Below are 23,810 nucleotides of genomic sequence, written 5' to 3'. Positions count from 1 at the left end.
AAAAATAACTTGTATTGCAATTCGCCATACAGACAAGTACACGACAGAAATACACAATTAGTGAAAACCGATTGTCGTCTGGTGTCTTCCGGGCATTAGTCTGGAATAGTCACAAATGATCCTCGTGTATTTCCGCTTAAATTTTACGAAAAATAGGGATCTATAAAATAATAGGCGGGGCTAAAGGAATGTGTACTTCCGGGTCAGCTAGTGCCCTCAAAACATGGCCGATTGTGGTGGTTGTTTACAAATTGTTCTGCTGTTTATTGCCATGAAAACCATCTTTGCGCAACAGCCGTTAACACCCCAGGTAGACGCAATTTTGTCTGCCGAGTTAGGTAATAACCGAGACGAGTTTGGAGCGTTGATGTTGTATACATACACAAAGCACAAAATCCGTCTTGTGGGTGCAAACTTCACAAATAAAACGGAAATATCCTTCACTACTGCACGTGTGGATGACTTGGCGAGAAAATCAGGTGATTGTGATGACTTGAAGAAAAGCAAATCTTTTTCTGTGGCTGTGCTCATACATTCTGATAATGTTTGTGATTTTGAAATTGAATTGGACGATTTGGACCCAGGAGAAAAATACTATTTTGTTTGTGTAAAAGAATATTTTATAACTACACCAGGAAAAAGTCATCATGCTCGATGGACACACCAGGGTATGGATTCGTGGAAATCGCTTGGGGTGAAACCTAGTGTTTCTGATGAAAGAACTTACTTACTCCCGTTAGCTGTGCAGGTGGTGGTTCTTGTTGTTTTGTTATGTCTCTCAGGACTGTTCAGTGGTCTCAATTTGGGTTTAATGGCACTTGATCAAACCGAATTAAAAATTATTGAAAAATGTGGATCATCTAAAGAGAAAAAATATGCAAAAGTTATTGGACCTCTTCGGAAAAGAGGAAATTTCTTACTGTGTACATTACTGTTGGGAAATGTTTTGGTTAACAACACACTTACAATTCTTTTAGATAACCTCTCCAATGGTGTCATAGCTGTGGTGTGCTCCACAACTGCCATTGTGATATTTGGTGAGATCGTTCCACAAGCCATCTGTTCACGTCACGGACTGGCTGTTGGGGCACGGACCATATGGTTGACTAGATTCTTCATGATCATTACCTTTCCAGTGTCATTTCCAATTAGCATGTTACTTGATAAAATTTTAGGAGAAGAGATAGGGCAAGTCTATAATAAAGAAAAACTCCAAGAACTTATTAGAATGACAGCAGATATTAACATTATTCAAAACGAAGAAGCAAACATCATAACGGGGGCTCTTGAGCTGTCGAACAAGGCATGTGTTGATATCATGACGAATATTGAAGATGTGTACATGTTGGATATCAACACGAACCTGGACTTTGAGACGATGTCGGAGATAATGGAACACGGCTATACACGCATCCCCGTGTATGATGGGGACAAAAGTCGAATCGTCAATCTCCTCAATATCAAAGACCTTGCACTGCTCGATCCAGATGACAACACGCCGCTGATGACGGTCTGCAAGTTTTACGACCACCGTCCGCTGTTTGTTGATGATGATGCAAAGTTGGATTTTATGTTGCAAGAATTCCTGCACGGTACATATTTTTCACATGTTCACTACAATGGCTTAGGACCCATTCAAAATAATCAACATTTTAAGAAGCATTGAAACCATACGTTAGCTTGAGGAGTGGGTTGATGTTAGCCTGCCTTTTCTAAAACAAATCATATTAAGGGCTCACCTCATTGCCAGATTAGCCAATTGCTAATTCATATATACCAATTGCTGATTTTATACAAGGCTTGGATTTAGCTCAGTCTGTTGAGTGCTTGCTCGAGGTGCTTGTGTCGCAGGATCGAACCACTGCTGTGGATCCTATGGGGTTTTCTTGTTCCAGCCAGTGTACCACAACTGGTCAAATGCCATGTTATGTATTTTTCTGTCTGTGGGAAAGTGCATATATATATATAAAAGATTTCTTGCTGCATTAAAGGAGAGGACAATTAAGGCATTTGGCCTGGTATGCATATTTAACGATATATAATGCACATTATTGCTTAATATCAACACGTATAATCGTATAGTTAATTAATAAAACGGTTAAATGTGACGGCTATTATATATAACGGGTGCAGCCATTTTGTACCATCTCAGTGAGTACGCCCTCTGGCGAGCTGGTGGTTACGTAATGCTTAACGCGTCACGTCAGGAATGAGCCTTAGAACTAGAGAAACACAATCTACCTGGTTTTTGCGGGATGATAAATAGTCATACATTGCAATGTTCTGTAATAATACACATCCCAGTAAGCCAGTAATAAGTATATCCAGTACTATATATATTATTATTCAATACAAAATAAAATACCATTGTCAAAGCGGCTACACAACAAGTCGAAACAATTAACAATGTTTTGCCCATGCATTAACCTACGTACTGAAATGATACACAGAGTGCTTTCTTAGTTAATGGGTCTATGCTGTTAGTTGCTTCTACCTATAATTCCTGATTGGCAGGTGTGTATTTGATTGGTAACCAGATGAGCCAGTTAATTGACGCTGTCTAGACACAAAAATACATACCGGTATTGTGGAATATTACCTGTCGCCCCTAAAATTGTAATGGACATGGTTTATTACTGTATTGATTAAGTAGACTTTTCCATCTAAAACCACAGAACTGACCAATTACGTAGTCCCAAAGAAAAAAAAATCATCACTTGGGTATCGTGGGTTGTCGTTTTTGCTCCAACGTAGCATATCAATAGGCCTAATAGTGTACATTTTTCCTTTGGATTATTAAACAGAGAAAAATACTATAACCCCATTTTGTTCCGTTAATGCAACTTGAAATATATTTAGTTAAATAGTTTATTATATTATTGCGTCATTTATGCTGTTTTACAAGTCAGGTTGATCAAAGAGAAGCGCCTTGTCGAAAATTACTGCTTTTGTTTACACTGTACATACAGGAGATGGTCAGGAGCTGACGTCACTTCGCCCCAAGCTATCCCACCGGACGTCACAAAAACGAAACAAAATGGCTGCCCCCAGTTAGCAGGAATAATCATGTTTTTTTATTAACTCTAAAATTACGCGTTTTTAATTTGCTAAAGTGTCAGTATGTGTTGGTGGTCCGGGTATGCATCTTTCCAACACATACGGCTCTTGTTGGAGTTGACCCTACCTTTAAGAAAAATGTAGCGGGTTTCCTCTAATGACTACATGTCAGAATTACCAAATGTTTGACAAAACAAACTTTTACTTTAATTTTTATACAAAGTGCCTAAAACATTTAGTCTTTGATTAATAAAATATTCTTTAAATTAACCACATTTTAATAATGTTCAAGGAATTATTCTTCATATCTGAAACTTGGCTAAGCAAAAATGTGTTCCAATGTACTGAATATTGCTTGTAAAGTCAACATAATTAGGCCTGATTTGAGCAGATGTAGATAACTAGGAACAGCCCCTTAAGACATAAGGTTTAAACATATTATGTTTATTATTAATATTAAGTATTCATGATAATTAATAATTATATTCTTCGTAAATTTACATTTAAATGTTACATTTTTCTTTGAATTCTTTGAATTCTTATTTGTTTGGATGACCGTATAAAAAAGATGTCAAAGGCACAATTTATTGAAACTAAATGATACATTTCTAATGGATAAAATTAGCTAAGATACATGTATGTAATTAAAACGGCTGAGTACTTTGCTAAAACATTGGGTACACTGGCATATATATATATATATATGTTATACAATGTAGGTGTATAATTTAAACTGAATGTACCTGTATGTATACCATACATGTATTTTTGCTAGTTATGAGAGTGTCGTTGATTTGAAAGTGTGTAGCCCCAGGGCACAATATTTCACGCGAACCGCCGTTCTGTTTGCGTGTCGGTTACGCAAAATTAAATTTACGCGAAGCGCAAATTGGTTACGTCATGACCTGTAAACGTTCAGAAACTAAAACTTGCAAACTTCACGATTACAGGAAGTTTATTCATCCAGACATACTACTACTAGTACTAGTATTCCGACAAATGTTTTAGGCTGAATTTTAGATACTTGATGCGCAGAAAACCAGTAAACTACATTATATTGCATCATTTGTATCTTGCGACCAGTCTAAACTTTTTTTTAAAGTTTTAAAGAAATGTGCTCAGACCGCTAGGGACGGCTAAATTATCTCCTGCTATTTTATCTCTTAAAGGTATATATGTAGATATAATATTGGATTGGCTATAATTTTGCATATATATTAAAAACAGTTTTAACGTAAACAGGAATCCAAAAGTGTCACAAAAATTGAAAAATACTCTAACATCGCAAAATGAGCTTTAAAAAACCCAAAACATTTGGAATGTCACTGTAGTATAGACGTACCATCGATAAAGTGAAAGTAGCATAGCCAAAGAGATAACAAAAAAGAAAAAACAAAAGCCTCCGAAAAGGCTCAGATCTACAGGCGTCCTGATTTTCAACTTTTTCACAGGGGGACGCCCCCCGAATATCTCCGCTCGGGCACGCCTTTGGCGTGCGTAATGCTACGAAAATTTCTGGCTACGCCCCTATATTTTATTTCAGTACTGGGGCTGATATTCAGTTCTTTTATAATATTGTTAACTTTAGCAAGCATTAAAGGTAGGGTCAACTCAAACAAGAGTCTTATGTGTTGGAAAGATGCATACCCGGACCACCAACACATACTGACACTTTAACAAATGAAAAACGCGTAATTTTAGAATTAATAAAAAAAAGAAGAAGATTATTCCTGCTAACTGGGGGCAGCCATTTTGTTTCATTTTTGAGATGTCCGGTAGTATAGCTTGGGGCGAAGTGACGTCAGCTCCGTCCATCTGCTCTATACACAGTGTAAACAAACGCTCTAATTTACTACAAGGTGCTTCGCTTTCATCAACCTGACTTGTAAAACAACATGAATGACTTGATTGTATAATAAACTATTTAACTAAATATATTTCAATTTGCATCAGTAAAACGAAATCAAGTTATAGTATTTTTCTTTTTTGAAAAATCAAAAAAGAAAAGAGAAAAAAAGCATATTATTAGGCCTATTGGTAGGGTACGTTCGAGCAAAAATGACCACTCAAGATACTCAAGTGATACTTTTCTTTTCTTTAAGACGACATAATTGGTCAGTTTTGTGATTTTAGATGGAAAAGTCTACTTAAGCAATGGTTTTACAGAATTACTTACAGTAATAACGCAGGGCGGCTGGTAATGTCCATTACGAATAGAGGGGTATCCGTGCGGTTATAACACAATACCCTGTGATCTTAAAAGAGACATGCCTTTTTAGTGCGTCTAGACACAGTGTTTGGGGACTGTCTAAATATACACCTGCCAATCAGGAACCACAGGTACTGGCCACGGAAAAAAAAGACCAATTAACTAAGAAAACACTCCGATTATTATTTCAGTACATGGGTTAATTTATTACAAAACAATAGTTATTTCAACACTTTGACAATGGTGGTTTATTTTGTAGTGAAAAATAATATATAATTGTTATTGGCTTACTGGGATGGCTATTATTACAGAAGTTGCTGAGAACATTGCGATGCATCTGCAAAAATCAGGTATGTTTTGTTTCTTCAGTTCGAAGACTAATTCCTGACGTGACACGTTAGGTATTACGTAACCACCAGCTCGCCAGAGGGCGTATTCATTAGGATGGTACAAAATGGCTGCGCCCATTATATATAATAGCCGTAACATTTAACCGTTTTATTAATTAACTATAAGATTATACTTGTTGATATTAAGCAATAATGTGCATTATATATCGTTGAATATGCATACCAGGCCAAATGCCTTAATTGTCCACTCCTTTAAAGCCATTTTATTTTTGGTCAAATGTTTGCTTTTGTATTTGTTTTAACTTTATGTTTCAGCTAAAAACTATGTATTTAAAATATAATTTCAACGTAATTTTGAGGTAACCGATCAGGTAACCCACGGGTTTCGCAAATATAATTCACGTAACCGAACAATTGGTTACCTAGGTAAAAACCACGTGAACCGACTTCCGGTTCCCTCAGATTTGGAAATATTGTCCCCTGTAGCCCTGTTGACCAGTATAAAGTGCTGTGCTGGTTAGTAAGTACTGACTCTTAATAAGGAGCTGGGCAAAAGAATACCGGCTCCGAGTATACAGTTGCACTGCTCCTAGGGGAAGCTGGACAAAAGAAAACCAGCCCCAATCTACACAATTGCACGGGTCTCCCCTGGATTGTCATGCCACGACCAGAAGCGGTCAGGCCCTTTTTAAGGGCCCTATGGGCAACCTAGGGAGACACCACAGCATCATAGAGGTCTAATTAACGAGCTACTCTCGATTCACTAATGTCAACCTTGGGAGACACCACGGCATCATAGAGGTCTAATTAACGAGCTACTCTCGATGCACTAATGTCAACCTAGGGAGACACCACGGCATCATAGAGGTCTAATTAACGAGCTACTCTCGATGCACTAATGTCAACCTAGGGAGACACCACGGCATCATAGAGGTCTAATTAACGAGCTACTCTCGATGCACTAATGTCAACCTAGGGAGACACCACGGCATCATAGAGGTCTAATTAACGAGCTACTCTCGATGCACTAATGTCAACCTAGGGAGACACCACGGCATCATAGAGGTCTAATTAACGAGCTACTCTCGATGCACTAATGTCAACCTAGGGAGACACCACAGCATCATAGAGGTCTAATTAACGAGCTACTCTCGATGCACTAATGTCAACCTAGGGAGACACCACAGCATCATAGAGGTCTAATTAACGAGCTACTCTCGATGCACTAATGTCAACCTAGGGAGACACCACAGCATCACAGAGGTCTAATTAACGAGCTACTCTCGATGCACTAATGTCAACCTAGGGAGACACCACAGCATCATAGAGGTCTAATTAACGAGCTACTCTCGATGCACTAATGTCAACCTAGGGAGACACCACAGCATCATAGAGGTCTAATTAACGAGCTACTCTCGATGCACTAATGTCAACCTAGGGAGACACCACAGCATCATAGAGGTCTAATTAACGAGCTACTCTCGATGCACTAATGTCAACCTAGGGAGACACCACAGCATCATAGAGGTCTAATTAACGAGCTACTCTCGATGCACTAATGTCAACCTAGGGAGACACCACAGCATCATAGAGGTCTAATTAACGAGCTACTCTCGATGCACTAATGTCAACCTGTGGAGACACCACAGCATCGTAGAGGTCTAATTAACGAGCTACTCTCGATTCACTGATGTCAAAACCTATACTAGCTCTGGAACTTTCTTTTTGACCAACCGTTCAAAATGGCGCCCAATTTCCTCAACCAAATTTGTGCACTTTTTCTCTTTACATAATACTTTGCGCCATTCAAAATTCCATAGCACCATCACCCCCACCCCCGCCTGCTACCGACCTTAGTCGGGCTGCTGGTGCTCCCTTGCACCTGCCAGTGCAGGTGGTCCCTCTTCCCCCCCCCCCCCCCCCCCCCCCCCCCACCTCTCCTGTCCTGAACGGAAGAGCCGGCCGGCTCTTGCGCCCAGGACTACAACAGCTTGTTCTGAATGTGCACTTAAAGCCCTATGACCTGACCTGACCTGTAAGTACTACCCATGTAGTACTCAGTACAACAATAGCCACTGGGAAGTTCCATGTCACATCACATACATGTTTAAATACAGGACTTCAATTGGCCACCATTTGGAGTGCTACAAGAGCTAGTTGTGAATGTGCATATTAAAACCTGTGACCTGACCACCAACTGTTTAGTTGCAAATGAGACCATACTTTTACACCTTAGCCTAAATAAATTGCTTTAGTTGCATACATTAAGTAGTACATTTGATAATTGATAACTAGCCGGGACCATGGGCAAGTGGATTTGTCAAACCCTGTAACATCAGTGTGCAATTTTGGTTAAAAAAAATTAAGTGTCATAAGGACATTCTGTAGAGCCCGCCGCCAACCCAGTGAGCCCTGCTGTGTGTTTCCAGTAGAACAGAAGATTCACTAAAAGTTTTGCATGAAACCATGGAAAAGATCCCTATTCAAGACTGTGGTTTCCCAGGATTTTGAGATATATGTTGACTGTGTCATTTCGATGAATCAGTGTAATTTGTACAAATACATTTTACGACTCATGTGGGCTCGTATGCTAGACAAGCTAGAGAGTCCTATATGATTTTTGTGAACCTTGGGCTCCCGAACTCTCCTCAAAATTACACACTGAACATGTAGTATTTATTTAAATGCATGGTCTTGTCCCCAAGTTCTGGATTACTACGTAAAAGCTACTAGTAACATTCTTAATCAAAACTGCAACATAAGATGAAAAAGGTGGGGTGTTTTCCTGGCTATTCAGTTTCAAAAAGTGAGATGTTTTGGGGGTTTTATTCACGGTTTTACCTGATATATAACACGAGTTTCCTAGGAATTAATTGCCCATGTACATGTAGTTTTCAGTGTGATGAATTATTAATATACAATGTATATATCTATATTTTTTTAATTATGCACACTGTGCTCCTACATTAATATTTTATTTCTCAGTCATTTTACTTTAGGTGCACTGTGCGTCTAGCTCAGAACGAAGTAGCTCAGTTGGTTCATTGCTTTGACTCAAATACTTGAGAGTCCTCACTTCAAATATCCCTAGTGGATTTATCTCTTACTTTTGGAACTGATTGATAATGAGGCTGGGTGTGTTGTATGCATAACTTAACATACAAGATAACTCAGTCTGGACGTGCAACAGTTCAATTGCCTATGGCCAACAGCGCTTGATGGACATAGCTTCAGTTGAGTGGAGAGCATATACATGTATATGTACGGTAGTACTATACGTAGTGTTGGTGAAAAACTGTCCTATCAGGAGCTACATGTATCTAGTAGAAACATCCCTATTCATTCAGTCAATAGAGCACACGACCCATACATAGTTTCTAGTCTGTCAATAGAGCACACGACCCATACATAGTTTCTAGTCTGTCAATAGAGCACACGACTCATACATAGTTTCTAGTCTGTCAATAGAGCACACGACCCATACATAGTTTCTAGTCTGTCAATAGAGCACACGACCCATACATAGTTTCTAGTCTGTCAATAGAGCACACGACCCATACATAGTTTCTAGTCTGTCAATAGAGCACACGACCCATACATAGTTTCTAGTCTGTCAATAGAGCACACGACCCATACATAGTTTCTAGTCTGTCAATAGAGCACACGACCCATACATAGTTTCTAGTCTGTCAATAGAGCACACGACCCATACATAGTTTCTAGTCTGTCAATAGAGCACACGACCCATACATAGTTTCTAGTCTGTCAATAGAGCACACGACCCATACATAGTTTCTAGTCTGTCAATAGAGCACACGACCCATACATAGTTTCTAGTCTGTCAATAGAGCACACGACCCATACATAGTTTCTAGTCTGTCAATAGAGCACACGACCCATACATAGTTTCTAGTCTGTCAATAGAGCACACGACCCATACATAGTTTCTAGTCTGTCAATAGAGCACACGACCCATACATAGTTTCTAGTCTGTCAATAGAGCACACGACCCATACATAGTTTCTAGTCTGTCAATAGAGCACACGACCCATACATAGTTTCTAGTCTGTCAATAGAGCACACGACCCATACATAGTTTCTAGTCTGTCAATAGAGCACACGACCCATACATAGTTTCTAGTCTGTCAATAGAGCACACACGACCCGTACATAGTTTCTAGTCTGTCAATAGAGCACACGACCCGTACATAGTTTCTAGTCTGTCAATAGAGCACACACGACCCATACATAGTTTCTAGTCTGTCAATAGAGCACACACGACCCATACATAGTTTCTAGTCTGTCAATAGAGCACACGACCCATACATAGTTTCTAGTCTGTCAATAGAGCACACGACCCATACATAGTTTCTAGTCTGTCAATAGAGCACACACGACCCATACATAGTTTCTAGTCTGTCAATAGAGCACACGACCCGTACATAGTTTCTAGTCTGTCAATAGAGCACACGACCCGTACATAGTTTCTAGTCTGTCAATAGAGCACACGACTCATACATAGTTTCTAGTCTCCAAAGTTGGGCTTCATTTGTACCATTTGTATTTGTTTGATGTGTAAATGTACTTGTATTTTGTGACACATTTCTCACTGAACCTAGTGCACAGATGTACATTGATTAGAATGGTTGATAAGATATTCCACCTGACTCCCTCTGTGGGTTTGGCTTTATTGATTTGCAGATCTAGCTGTGTGCTGCTGGGCCATATGTAACATATTGACTATATTGGATACCTCACAGTGTGCTCTGGAATTGACCATTCCTCCACCAGAGTGTGTGTTAGTGTGTTCCTGTTACAACAGATGATCACCTTATTTTCACACTAATCAATTTAGGAACATTTGCAAAATGATCTGGAAGTTAAGGGAGAATTTAGAGGGAGGAATTTCAGTATGGAAATCCAAGTCCTGAAGTGACTTAGTGGGGTTCCAGTAAAAAAAGAAGGGTTTAAATTGTTGAGAGAGAGAGAGAGAAAGAGAAAGTCAGAGAGAGAGAGAGAGAGAGTGTGTGTGTGTATTTAAGATAGGCTATAACCCAGTGGTAAAGCACTTGTCTGATGCGTAGTCAGTCTATGGTTGATCCCCGTTGATGTGCCCATTGAATTAGTTCTCATTAAAGTCGATGTACCATAACTGGTATATATCACAACGGAGGCAGTTTTACTTTTTGAATGCATCAGATAATGATATAAATTGTATGTTTCTCTGTAATTTGAAAGAAACAGTCATATTTGATCCGATATATGTTCCCCCAAAGATTCACTTGACTAAGATATACACTATACATTTTTGCATCACTAGTGTGAAATGGTAAATACCGGTACATAATGTTTACACATTTAATAACCTAACAAGTTATATTATTCAGTATCTTTCGAGATAAGCGTGCAAAATGCTGGAATGAATGCATGTAGTCAAGAACAGGACCCAATTCCCTTTCATTATTATATTATTACAATTTTAAAAAAAATATGAGACATCAAAATAATTTGAAAGTGACAAAAGGAGTTTATGTCCAATTATGGAGCCATTGAACAATTGCATAAAGTAAGATCTGACTATTTTTAAGCCTGCCCCAATTATGTTTTGTAATGATGACAATATTCACACATCTAAACTTGTGTAACAATTGTCTGCCACCCACTTCCTTCTTTTCCTGTCACTGGCATTAATAATACCAAATTATAAATTTAATATTAAATTTTCTGTTTTAATTCCAGTTATCTTTTTCTTTTCTGAATTTTATAAAGATAAAACTCTAGTCCCACTAGAGACTGTGCTTCCCCTCCAGATATTGTCCCAATGTCACAGGCCTATCGGCTATGGGCCTGTATCTTTAATATTTTTGGTGATAAATAGATGTATATAGAACAATCTTATTTTTAGAAACAAAACTGGCTGTGTTTTATTTTATGAAATTTTTTTTAATTTTCTTTTTTATAAAGTGCATAACTCTTGATCATACCCTCTCCTTACCCCATGACATTGTTTTTTTAACTCCCCTCCTAACTGTCTGTATGTTTTAATACTGAATACTGTTCATAATTGTTTTGGTGTCCAACTCAAGATTATAGCCAGTCACACAAAATATTCTCACGGACCAGTGGATTATTCTCACTGATTGCTATCAATTCTCACTTGCGTGTGACTTTATTTCATGAGTGGAAAATTATCTCTGACAGTTGGTTTAGTTTTCAAGACATTTTTTATTTCTCTGAGGGGTGGATAGATGTTTTATTATCATGACCAGTGTTTTATTCTCAGACATATCAGTGAGAGTGATTATTCACAGAATGTTTTATAATCTCTGACCAGTGGTTTATCTCAGACAATTTTATTCTAAACATTGCATTCTCTATGCTATTTTTATTTGGCAATAAAAGTGTGTACAGATTGGCGTGCTGCAAAAGATTGACACAATTTATTTAACTTTGGCTTAAGCAAGCCAATTGACTATATAAAAATCAATACTATTAGCTGGCTGGATCAATACTACTATTGTTAGGTGTTTAGTGAGACCCCAGTACGGTCCCGGATCGCCGACTCAGCTGATATTTATATAGCACCACCTCTCACTGGACGTGTGGGGCCAAATAGCCATTTGTCAGGGCTGGTTAATTCCCCTTTAGTTATTGTCAGTACTGGTGCTATGTGTGTTACTTGAATACAGAAAACAGATCACTTCCAAACATATGTGAAAAGTGTCACTTGTATTCTAGTGCTTTATTTTCTAGGTTGTTATTTACTTATCAAAGTTTTGTTTCAGATTAAACAAACCAGGAGTGTAAATTTGCACTTGTGAAAACGATAATTTTAAAAATAGCCATTGTTTGAGGAGAATGATAGGGATGACTGACATGATTCAGTGTCTCAATGTTACTGTAGATCCTGAAATTAATGCGTCCCTAACTTAATGCCAGTGACGGTCGACATGATTCAGTGTTTCAATGTTACTGTAGATCCTGAAATTAACACGTCCCTAACTTAATGCCAGTGACGGTCGACATGATTCAGTGTGTGGAATGATACTGTGTGATCCTGACATTAACATGTCCCTAACATAATGCCAGTGACGGTGATGATTCAGTGAAACAATGGTACTGTAGATACTGTGTGTAACGAGTCCCTAACTTAAACAGTGACGGTGACATGGGTCAGTGTCTGAGACATGATACTGTAGATCCTGACATTAACGCGTCCCTAACACATGAAAGTGACGGTCGACATGGATTCAGTGTGTGTGGGTGAGACATGAAACAGGTGTGGATTAACGCGTCCCTAACTGGGTGAGACATAAAACAGTGGTTCAGTGTCTCAATGATACTGTAGATCCTGAAATGAAAAGCGTCCCTAACTTATTGGGTGTGTGACGGTCGACATAAATTCAGGTGTCTCAATGTTACTGTAGATCCTGAAATTAATTGTCCCTAACTTAATGCCAGTGAAGGTCGACATGATTCAGTGTCTCAATGTTACTGTAATCCTGAAAGATAATGCGTCCCTAACTTAATGCCAGTGACGATCGACATGATTCAGTGTCTCGACCTGTTACTGTAGATCCTGACTAATTAACGCGTCCCTAAGGTAATGCCAGTGACGGTCGACATCGATTCACTGTCTCAATGATACTGTAGATCCTGAAATTAAAGCGTCTCAAAACTTAATGAAGTGACGATCGACATGATTCAGTGTCTCAATGTTACTGTAGATCCTGAAATTCATGCGTCCCTAACTTGATGCAATGGACGATCTTACATGATTCAGTTTATTCTCAATGTTACTGTAGATCCTGAAATTAATGCTGTCCAGTAACTTAATGCCAGTGACGATCGACATGATTAGTGTCTCAATGTCACTGACCAGTGGATCCTGAAATTAATGCGTCCCTAACTTAATGCCAGACACGGTCGACATGATTCACTGTCTCAATGATACTGTTTATCTCTGAAATTAAAGCGTCCCTAACTTAATGCAAGTGACGATCGACATGATTCAGTGTCTCAATGTTACTGTAGATCCTGAAATTAATGCGTCCCTAACTTAATGCCAGTGACGATCGACATGATTCAGTGTCTCAATGTTACTGTATTCTGAAATTAACGCGTTATTAACTTAATGACCAGTGACGGTCGACATGATTCAGTGTCTCAATGATACTGTAGATCCTGAAATAACACGTCCCTAACTTAATGCCAGTGACGGTCGACATGATTCAGTGTCTCAATGATACTGTAGATCCTGAATTTTAACGCGTCCCTAACATAATGCCAGTGACGGTCGACATGATTCAGTGTCTCAATGTTACTGTAGATACTGAAATTAATTGCGTCCCTAACTGAATGCCAGTGACGGTCGACATGATTCAGTGTCTCAATGATACTGTAGATCCTGACACCACGCGTCCCTAACATAATGCCAGTGACGGTCGACATGATTCCATTTCTCAATGTTACTGTAGATTGAAATTAACGCGTCCCTTTATGCCAGTGACAGTCGACGTGGTTCAGTGTCTCAATGATACTGTAGATCCTGAAATTAAAGCGTCCCTAACTTAATGCATAGTGACGTGTCGACTTGATTCAGTGTGCAATATACTGTAGATCCTGAAATTAATGCGTCCCTAACTTAATGCCAGTGACGATCGACAGGATGTCAGTGTCTCAATGTGAAACTGTAGATCCTGAAAATAATGCGTGTTTGAACTTAATGCCAGTGACGATCGACATGATTCAGTGTCTCAATGTTACTGTAGATCCTGAAATTAACGCGTCCCTAACTTAATGCCAGTGACGGTCGACATGATTCACTGTCTCAATGATACTGTAGATCCTGAAATTAACACGTCCCTAACTTAATGCCAGTGACGGTCGACATGATTCAGTGTCTCAATGATACTGTAGATCCTGACATTAACGCGTCCCTAACATAATGCCAGTGACGGTCGACATGATTCAGTGTCTCAATGTTACTGTAGATACTGAAATTAACGCGTCCCTAACTTAATGCCAGTGACGGTCGACGTGGTTCACTGTCTCAATGATACTGTAGATCCTGAAATTAAAGCGTCCCTAACTTAATGCAAGTGACGATCGACATGATTCAGTGTCTCAATGTTACTGTAGATCCTGAAATTAATGCGTCCCTAACTTAATGCCAGTGACGATCGACATGATTCAGTGTCTCAATGTTACTGTAGATCCTGAAATTAACGCGTCCCTAACTTAATGCCAGTGACGGTCGACATGATTCAGTGTCTCAATGATACTGTAGATCCTGAAATTAACACGTCCCTAACTTAATGCCAGTGACGGTCGACATGATTCAGTGTCTCAATGTTACTGTAGATCCTGAAATTAACGCGTCCCTAACTTAATGCCAGTGACGGTTGACAAACTAAAATGCGATATGAAATTAATTTGAAATTTTAACTTTCCTAACACTACATGTCTGCGTACTTTCGGTTAAATCCAAGTTACAGGTGTTTTCAATGAGATAAATTCAGTATTAGCACACATGTACTATTACAACTGGTTGCCAACAAAGTTGCAGGGAACTTGAACAGTAAAGACAAAGAAACGGTCGACTGCAATGTTATTGTGCTAAAACCTATTTACCTGTGATGGATTGTATCGTCTTTTGACAGGTTGACCAAAGACCCTGCAATTGTCACACATGGCTGGCAGCTTGCTGGGCTATTTGACAATTAGTCTGTCTCCTCTACGATGAATTGTGCTCCAGTTGTTTTATAAATGTATCAGAAATTTATTCACGTTTTCTTTTAATAACGTGTGACACCTAACTTGCTGGACTACAGTGAATTGTTTTCCAGTTATGTTTTATAAATATATTATTATTTTTTATTATTTTTATTTTTTTAATAACGTGGACACATACAAAACAGAAATAAATGCATGATATTGTTAATGCGAATAACATGAACTCTAATTTTTCGCATTAATATTATGATCACATTAATTTCAGGATCTACAGTACTCATTTATTATATACATATGTCATTTAATGTTATTTATTTCCAAAGCAAAAAATCCAGAAATAATTTTTTATACCGCAGCAGCAGTGTTTCTGCCAGGAAGAAATATTTGGGTATGGCGGTAGCCTATGGAATTGAATATTTACAATGGGTATGCTGGATGCACCTGCTGTCTCCCAGAAAGAAAATGGGTTAGGTTTAGGGTTAGGTTTAGAGTTAGGGTTAAGACAGTCATACAGTAATGATAAGTGTCATTAATTTTATCAAAAGGTTAACTTAAAAAAATAAAATCTGCAGAATGTTTGTGTATGGTGCCATACCCGTTTTACCGTCTGCGAGAAACCGTGGCAGGTACATTGTACAGGTATATTTTATTATTATGTATATTATACAGCAGTGATTGTGGGTCAGATATTGTCATCATCTGTTGATCCATCCTGCCTCTACCCCTCCCCTGCCCCCGCTCCCATGTGATTAACGTGTGTATTCCGCAGATATCTCTCACAGTGATTATTCAGTGACTCTATTGAAGGAAGATATGTTTAACGACTCACTCAGACGTTGTTATGGTGATGTGTTATAGGCCCTATACATGTCTAGTTAAGTGCCATACAGACAGTGAAGGAAAACACACTACCGCCACTCCATGTGCATCACAGGATCGAACCACCTCAGTGGATCCATTCAACTGATGGGTATTTTTTTCATTCCAACTAGAGCACCACATCTGGTCAACGGCTGTGGTATGTACTTTCCTGTCCTTTGGAAAGCTAGTGCATATAAAAGATCCCTTGCTGTTAATGGAAAAATGTAGTAGATTTCCTCTGATGACGAGTCAAAATTACCAAATATTTAACATTCTATAGCCGATGATTAATTAATCAATATTCTCTAAGACATAGCCCACGGGCTGATTAAACAGTGTGATACAGTTTAATTAAACTAACCTTCCTTTCTTGTTTTGTCTCCACACTCAGGCAACTCTCACATGGCGATCGTGCAGCGGCTGTGTAACGATGGTGACTGTGACCCCTACTATGATATCCTTGGCGTCATCACGCTTGAGGACGTCATTGAGGAAATCATTCAGACAGAAATCGTCGACGAGACAGATGTTCTGAGTAAGTTTGTATTTAATAAGTATCAGGTAAAAGTATTCATGACATGGTGTTTGAGGGATAGCACTGCTTTGGCAGCCAAACAGCGGCATACACGTGTACCGGGTAGGTGACACATTTAGAACATTCCACGGAATAGTCCCTTAAATTCTTTATTTTATTTTGCTGGAATCGGAACCGATTAATTGTTAGGTTATGCAGTGTTGACAGTATGTGTAAAAATAGGGTTGATTTTTTGTCTAGAACTGAATGACATATCATGTATGATGCCTCTATAATGAGGTTTAATCAGAGTTGCTTCCCTTTGCGGGTCCCTTGAAGCATAGAACAGTAGTAGAGTGCTGGCCTGACATGCAAATTGTTTAATAAAGCACGATTCACATGACTTAGTCCTTACCACTACACCCATCTAGGTGAGTATTCCACGACGGGTATGTCATTCATACACTGGAGAGACCTTACTGTGTTGAGAACAGGCAAACAAATCTTGTTGCACCCAAATTAGTAAGATGTGAAGCCCTGGAAATAACCACATATTAGACACCAAATACAGATGTAGCTCTAATTTAGTATACTGAGTAACTGGATCTTTTTATGGACAGCCAGGGAACAAAAAACCACACATTGAAAATATCAACAAATTCTATCGGATATATTCATTGTGACTAGTATAAAACTGTCAATTTATCAGGATATATATGTCTTCTATCATATTTTTCTATGTGTAGATACAAAACCAGTCTAGAGAGCAACCATGATCACTTGCCATCTTGAACATGTCACTGCTGTCTCGCTAATAGTGTAATATGTTATTAGCCAGTTGCAATTAAGTGCTCTATTGTTTAACTTTAAGCTGCAGTCATAGGGCCTATCTTGCAACTGCAAGCTGATAAAATATTAATCAGTATTAAAGAGACATTCCTGAGTTTGCTGCATTGTAAGATGTTTTCGACTGATAAAATATTTCTACGATTAAACTTACAGATTAAATATATTTTCATGTTTAGAATATCAGTGTCTGCATATTCAATGTGTTTCTGGTCATCTTAATATTTGTAAGCCCAAACTGGATTTTGTCTTCAAATAATTTCGTACATACGAAAAAACTATATTTGAGGAAATAAGATGAAATTTAACCTAGTACAAATATTAGAACGATCAGAAAATGTTTGATATGTAATTACAATCGTTAAAAAGTTTCTGTTAGTCAATAACATCTTAAAACGTGCAGCAAACTCGGGAATGTCCCTTTAACAAGCATTTCTATATTTGTTGTAAAATTAGAACATTTTTTTCTCATACCATTACCAGCAGGGATGGGAAAAAATAAAATTGTCAATCGGTCCCACTTGATGTCGTCACTACCGGGGGGGGGGGGGGGGGGGGGGGAGGAATTAAAAAAAAAAAAACATTTAAAAAAACGATATTTGCCAAATAGTTTTAAAAAAAAATCATAGTGATATTTGTATAGTTTTATCTTGAATCATGAACGCGAAACGATAAACATGAAAACATAAAAAAAAAAATATTAATCACATATGATCAGTGAAAACCCCCACAAATTGTATATATTTTACATAATAGAATAAATAATATAAAAAAGGAATAAAAGTTATGAATTTTAATTCCCATATATGTATAAAAAGTAAGAGTATTCAGTACTGTATCATGCAAATTAATAAAAGATGGCACTGTTGAAGCATTTGACAGCCTGAGCTAGCACATGTTTAGACAAAGAAAGTAATAACGTCACCACTGATTGGATGAAATTTGACCTCTACTGGCTCTTGAGATAACAGTACATGTAGCTGTTCTGCTCACTCCCACGTGTTAAAAAAAAGGTGGAAACCTTTTGTTAATTTTAAAATCCTTTATAATTATTGGATACACTACATTGAACAGTCAACAATAAATACATTTATAGATTATTTCATTACATTTTATGCTATTTTAAGCAGTTTGTATTGCACAAAAGCCTCTTGCTTCGGACTAGGACACTCGACCCGACAGAGCTCCGTACACAGGTGTTGACAGATGTTGATTGTAACCAGTTGCAAATTCTGGGTCCTTTGTTTTAATTGGAGTGTAATACCTTGATGGCTCTCTAAACCAAGAATGGTGCTATCGTTAATGTTTGTGTAATCTCTTGACCGACTCAGCGACTTTGACAAATGTCTAGCCTAGTGGCAGTCCATTGACACTACTGTAGGTCCGACTGCAGTGACTGGCGATATACTTTGGCAGACTTTAAAATCACAAACGTCTGAAACACCAGCCATATTGACCACTATTTATTTATTATTTTAAATCATGCACGAGATACCGATGTCTGGGCTGGCCGGTCCACTTGACCGATAGGAATTTGTTTCAATAATAGAAATGGACAGGTGCTTCGGACCGACAAGAATGACAAAAGTGGGACTGGCAAACACGTGTTTTTAAAAAATAATTTCGGTCTCAGAGATCGAGAATCGGTCCCAGACCGGGAAAAAAGGGCTTTTCCCCACCCCTGATTACCAGTATACTGGTCTACTGTTGATTGTATAGGGAATAGGATAATCAATATTTTTACAAACCAGATTTACTAAAACACAAAAATAAAAACACTCTTATTTTATATATCGCAGACCTCAAAATGACTTTAGTCCCAAAACAAATTAGTTTTTTAGATGAGAATATTTTCTGGTTATATGGTCTGCAAAGATGTCTTTCTTTTCCTTTTGTTCATATAGTTCTCTTTTGTTCATATAGTTCTCTTTGTTCATATAGTTCTGGGTTTCATCTGCTTGATTTTGACAACTAGATGATTGATAACAAATGTAATATAACTAACACAAATAAAGTACTTTTTGGAATATACCAGGTATTAAGTCTTATCAAGGGTCCACGGCAATAACTTATGATGTCCAAACAGAGTCAGTATTATAACGGTTGTGTATGTCACGGTCACAAAGACATACTAAATTAAAAACCTATTATTATGATAGGCCATTAAAATATATGTTGGTAAACTATGCTTTCTTAGGTGTAAATTTTCCATGATTGCAGATGAAAAAATATCATCTTAGTAAAAATGTGACATCACACGTTATTCCTGTGGACTGTTCATATGTATTCAGGTAATAGTTTCTTTGACCGTTAAGTAGATCGACTGTCTGTACACCTTGATCTTGGCTTAATGACCAGGTTATTGAATGACTAATTGCCAACGTTTAATTTCATAACCGTGTCTAGTGTGTCCCTGCTATTTTGTACCCGACACTTCTGTGATTTCAGCCGATAATCGGAAGAAGAAACCTCGCAAGCGACTGAAGCAGGATTACAGCGTGTTCAACCCGGACGAGGAAAGTGGGGCAAACATTTCTCCACAGCTAGCGCTGGCAGCTCTCCAGTTCTTGTCTACAGGTTGTTATATTTACATAGCAAAGGCTGTGGTATGTGCTATCCTGTCTGGGAAGGTCCATACAAAAATGAATTCCTGCTGATAGGAAATGTAGTTTTCTCTGCAGACTGGTGAGACAAGCCACTGTTTATGTCCAGCACCAGCACATGACCAGTTTGATGTTCTTGTCTTCATTTAAGAATTGAACGTGAAATATTTTGAGTTTCATGCTAGTATGAAACGCAAAACTGCTTTACACACTGTATGAATGGCGTAGCGCGTTAGCGCGAAGCCATTCATACTAAAAATATTTCACGTTCAATTCTTATAATTCCAAACACATAACCATGTTATTAATGTAAAGCTCTTTAAAATAAAAAGTGAACTCTATTTTCCGACTATTTACTATTTTATTAACACGAAATTCATACTCAACATTAGCGGAATCCCTATGGTGGTTCGGCTTTTTCCGTCAATAGCCGAATGAGAGAATGACAATGTTACAAATCATTAATACAGTTCATATTAATTTTTTGCATTAAATGTCAATACCAACTAAAAACATTTTGAATTCACTAGAAACATATAACGTAAGTAATTTTAATAACTTTTAACCTGTAATAAAAATGTCTGAAGCGACCTATTTTGTATGCTATAATTTATATGTGAAGCGGTTTGTGTATGAATATTTAACTACGAACTGTGGATGGGCGCCATTTTTTGATTACTGTCCAGATTTACCAATTATGACGTAGAAATTACAGTTATAAAATTTTGAGTGTGTGATAATTCCATGTGTTGATAGATTTGACATGGAGAAAGTGGTTTCAATGTTTCCGGAAATGGATGAAACAGGTGTGTCGCGACTTTCTGTGTTTACTGGCCTTGTAATAGAGGTATTTCACATTCCTATTGCGCATGCGCGCGAAGAGTAACGTCCCTTGACAAAATAGACTGAAACTAGTCTATTTACAAATTGGGGGGCGTGACAGACAGGTTGTTATGGGCAACTTGAGTAGCTTCGTAGGAGACTTTTAAACTTTGACAACTAACATGTACATATTTCGAATTAGATGGTATAATGGCCGTAGAAAACGGTCTGCTGAAATTTACAGCGGAATGGTTCAAATTAAAAAGCAGTGCAACAACTTGGACAAAGTCTCTGCGACTTGTATCCGAGGGTTTTGATAACGCCAGATTAAAAGACAATCTCGTAAAATGTATAAACAAAACATTTGACAGATTCCATAGGTTATGGCATCGACAGGTTATGGCATCGATCGATATATATATTTGAGAGAGAGAGAGAGAGAATGAATGAATGAATGAATGAATGTTTAACGACACCCCAGCACGAAAAATACATCGGCTATTGGGTGTCAAATTATGGTAATGCAAATAAATAAAGTGATGATCAACATCAATATAAAAATTCAAGGTTTAAACAAAAACAGTGTAAAGAACTGTGCAAAAATACAAATATCACAGAATTTTACGGACACCGAATTTTACTCTAAACTTCAATTTGTGCTGTATTGGCCATTCTCAAAGAGAATGTTACACCCCTGCACCACGGTGAGGTTACAGCACGCGCAGGGGTGAGAGAGAGAGAGAGAGAGAGAGAGAGAGAGTATATATATAAACATACACACACACACACACACATATATATATATATATATATATATATATATATATATATATATATACAGTCAAACCTGTCTTAAGCGGCCACACAAGGGAGTAGATAAACGTGGCCGCTTAAGACAGGTTGCCGCTGAGTACAGGTTGCCACATATATAGTCTTTAAAACATTTGTTGTTGTTTCTTGTTTTACCGTCTGTACTGCTAATTAACGGATGTGTGCTTCATAGTTGACTATAAATCAACTTTTGACATGTTGTCTCCTTCAAAAATAATGCAAATAGAATATATTAAATTAACCGTTTTCCACAAGTTTGTTTTCTTTTTCCATTTAATTATTTAATTCCCACTTCATGCGATGTATTGTTATAGTAAGTGAATCTACAAATGTCAAGCGTAACCTGCCCAGAGGCAATTAGATGCATGTCAGATTCATACTTCCTTAATTGATACACAGTGGACATGTCGGGACTGAATGGGTACTATTATTCCTGAAGGTGTGAAGATCGGTTATTTGCTGCACCTATCGCTGTTGTTAAAATATCCCTTTTATATAAGAGTAAAACTTTACTGTGGCCGCTTAATGCAGGTATTTTAGCGATTTGGGATCAGATTTAGGTGGCCGCTGGCCGCGTTAGACAGGTGACCGCTTATTACAGGTGCATTTACATTATAAATCGTTTGGGAGGAAAAAAGTGGCCGCTTAAGGCAAGTGACCGCCGAATACAGGTGGCCGCTAGGACAGGTTTGACTGTATATATATATATATATATCAGAAGGTGTTTTGTTGCATTTTTCTTAGTGTCTATCTAATTGGGAAAAGTTAAAAAAAAAAAGAAGATTTTTATGCTGTTACATGTATATCCATAAAGTGGGAATTTAAAAAAGGGGATTTGGGGGGGGGGGGGTTGAAGGTAGGTGCCGTTCTGTTTACCCATACACACGTTTTTATACAGTGTCAACATGAACGCATTGAGTATTATACAAAATATATTTATTTTCTTTACTGTTAATGTGTTTTCCACCATATCTAAGTATATAAAATACTAGACGGACCTGTGTAGGAACGTCCTGTACAGAGCCGTCATCACTCTATATATATTTATATATCATTATTATTATTATTATTTAAGGAGTGTCTGTTATTTCTTTTACGTTCATCGGGGTATGAACAAAATAAATCATCCGTAAATTTTGTGAATCGGCGAAGCCGTTCTCACATAAGTTTGCGGATGATTTTTTTGTTCATACCTAGATGAACGTAAAGTAATAACAGACAATACTTATAATTAAATTTGAAACATACTGAGTAATAATAACATTAAAAGTTCATATATATATATATATATATATATATATATATATTCTGTTATTGTCCGAAATATACATATATTTTCTGTATATACAAAATAGATATTTATTTTATTTTATTTACTGTTTACTACCATATCTAAGTAGAGAATACTAAACCGCCCTGTATAGGAACGTTCTGTACAGAGCTGTTCTGACTACATATATTTTTTATATATTTACACACGCACACGTTATATATTTTATTGAGTATAATCCGAAATATACATATATTGTCTTTATATACAAAATATATATTTATTTTCTTTACTGTTAATGTGTTTTCCACCATATCTAAGTATACTAGACCGCCCTGTGTAGGAACGTCCTGTACAGAACCGGTAAGGTTTTGGTCCCTTATGCGTTCACTGGCTTCCCTCCTACAAAATGTGCCGAACAAACCCTCGTACTTAGAGTAACATTAAAATCGTTTTCTACGTGAAACGATTACCCACAATCGTTTCCGATATCCATTGGCTGGATATCGATGGAAGGATAACGAATTTCCCGGACATATGCGGTTGGAACAGTTAATAATTGAACAATGGTCGTGGCCTCCCATTGCTTTTGCCCCCCAATTTGCAGATAGGTCTATTTTGGCGAGATCTCGCGAAATCTCGTGGTTTGCGTCCTCGAGTAACTCTGCAACGGGCACATGCGCAGTGGAATGTGAAATACCTCTATTGTGGA

At 37.8% G+C, this 23,810-nt stretch overlaps 1 protein-coding gene across 1 annotated transcript in view; it reads left to right on the top strand.

The window, feature by feature from the left end:
- The first annotated feature begins 232 nt into the window (after positions 1-232).
- The window catches only part of LOC121384523 (metal transporter CNNM4-like), a 36,493-nt gene continuing 12,915 nt past the window's right edge, over positions 233-23,810 (top strand). The window contains exons 1-3 of the mRNA XM_041514951.1: positions 233-1,592; positions 16,604-16,747; positions 20,021-20,149. Of these exons, the coding sequence (XP_041370885.1) occupies positions 272-1,592; positions 16,604-16,747; positions 20,021-20,149 (1,594 nt within the window). The 5' untranslated portion in view covers positions 233-271. The remainder of the gene's footprint in view (positions 1,593-16,603; positions 16,748-20,020; positions 20,150-23,810) is intronic.

This window comes from Gigantopelta aegis, chromosome 10 (genome assembly GCF_016097555.1).
Source record: "Gigantopelta aegis isolate Gae_Host chromosome 10, Gae_host_genome, whole genome shotgun sequence".
In the NCBI taxonomy this organism is placed as follows: Eukaryota; Metazoa; Mollusca; class Gastropoda; order Neomphalida; family Peltospiridae; genus Gigantopelta; species Gigantopelta aegis.
Note: the sequence above shows the minus strand (reverse complement) of the source record. Positions and strands in the feature narration are given on the sequence as shown.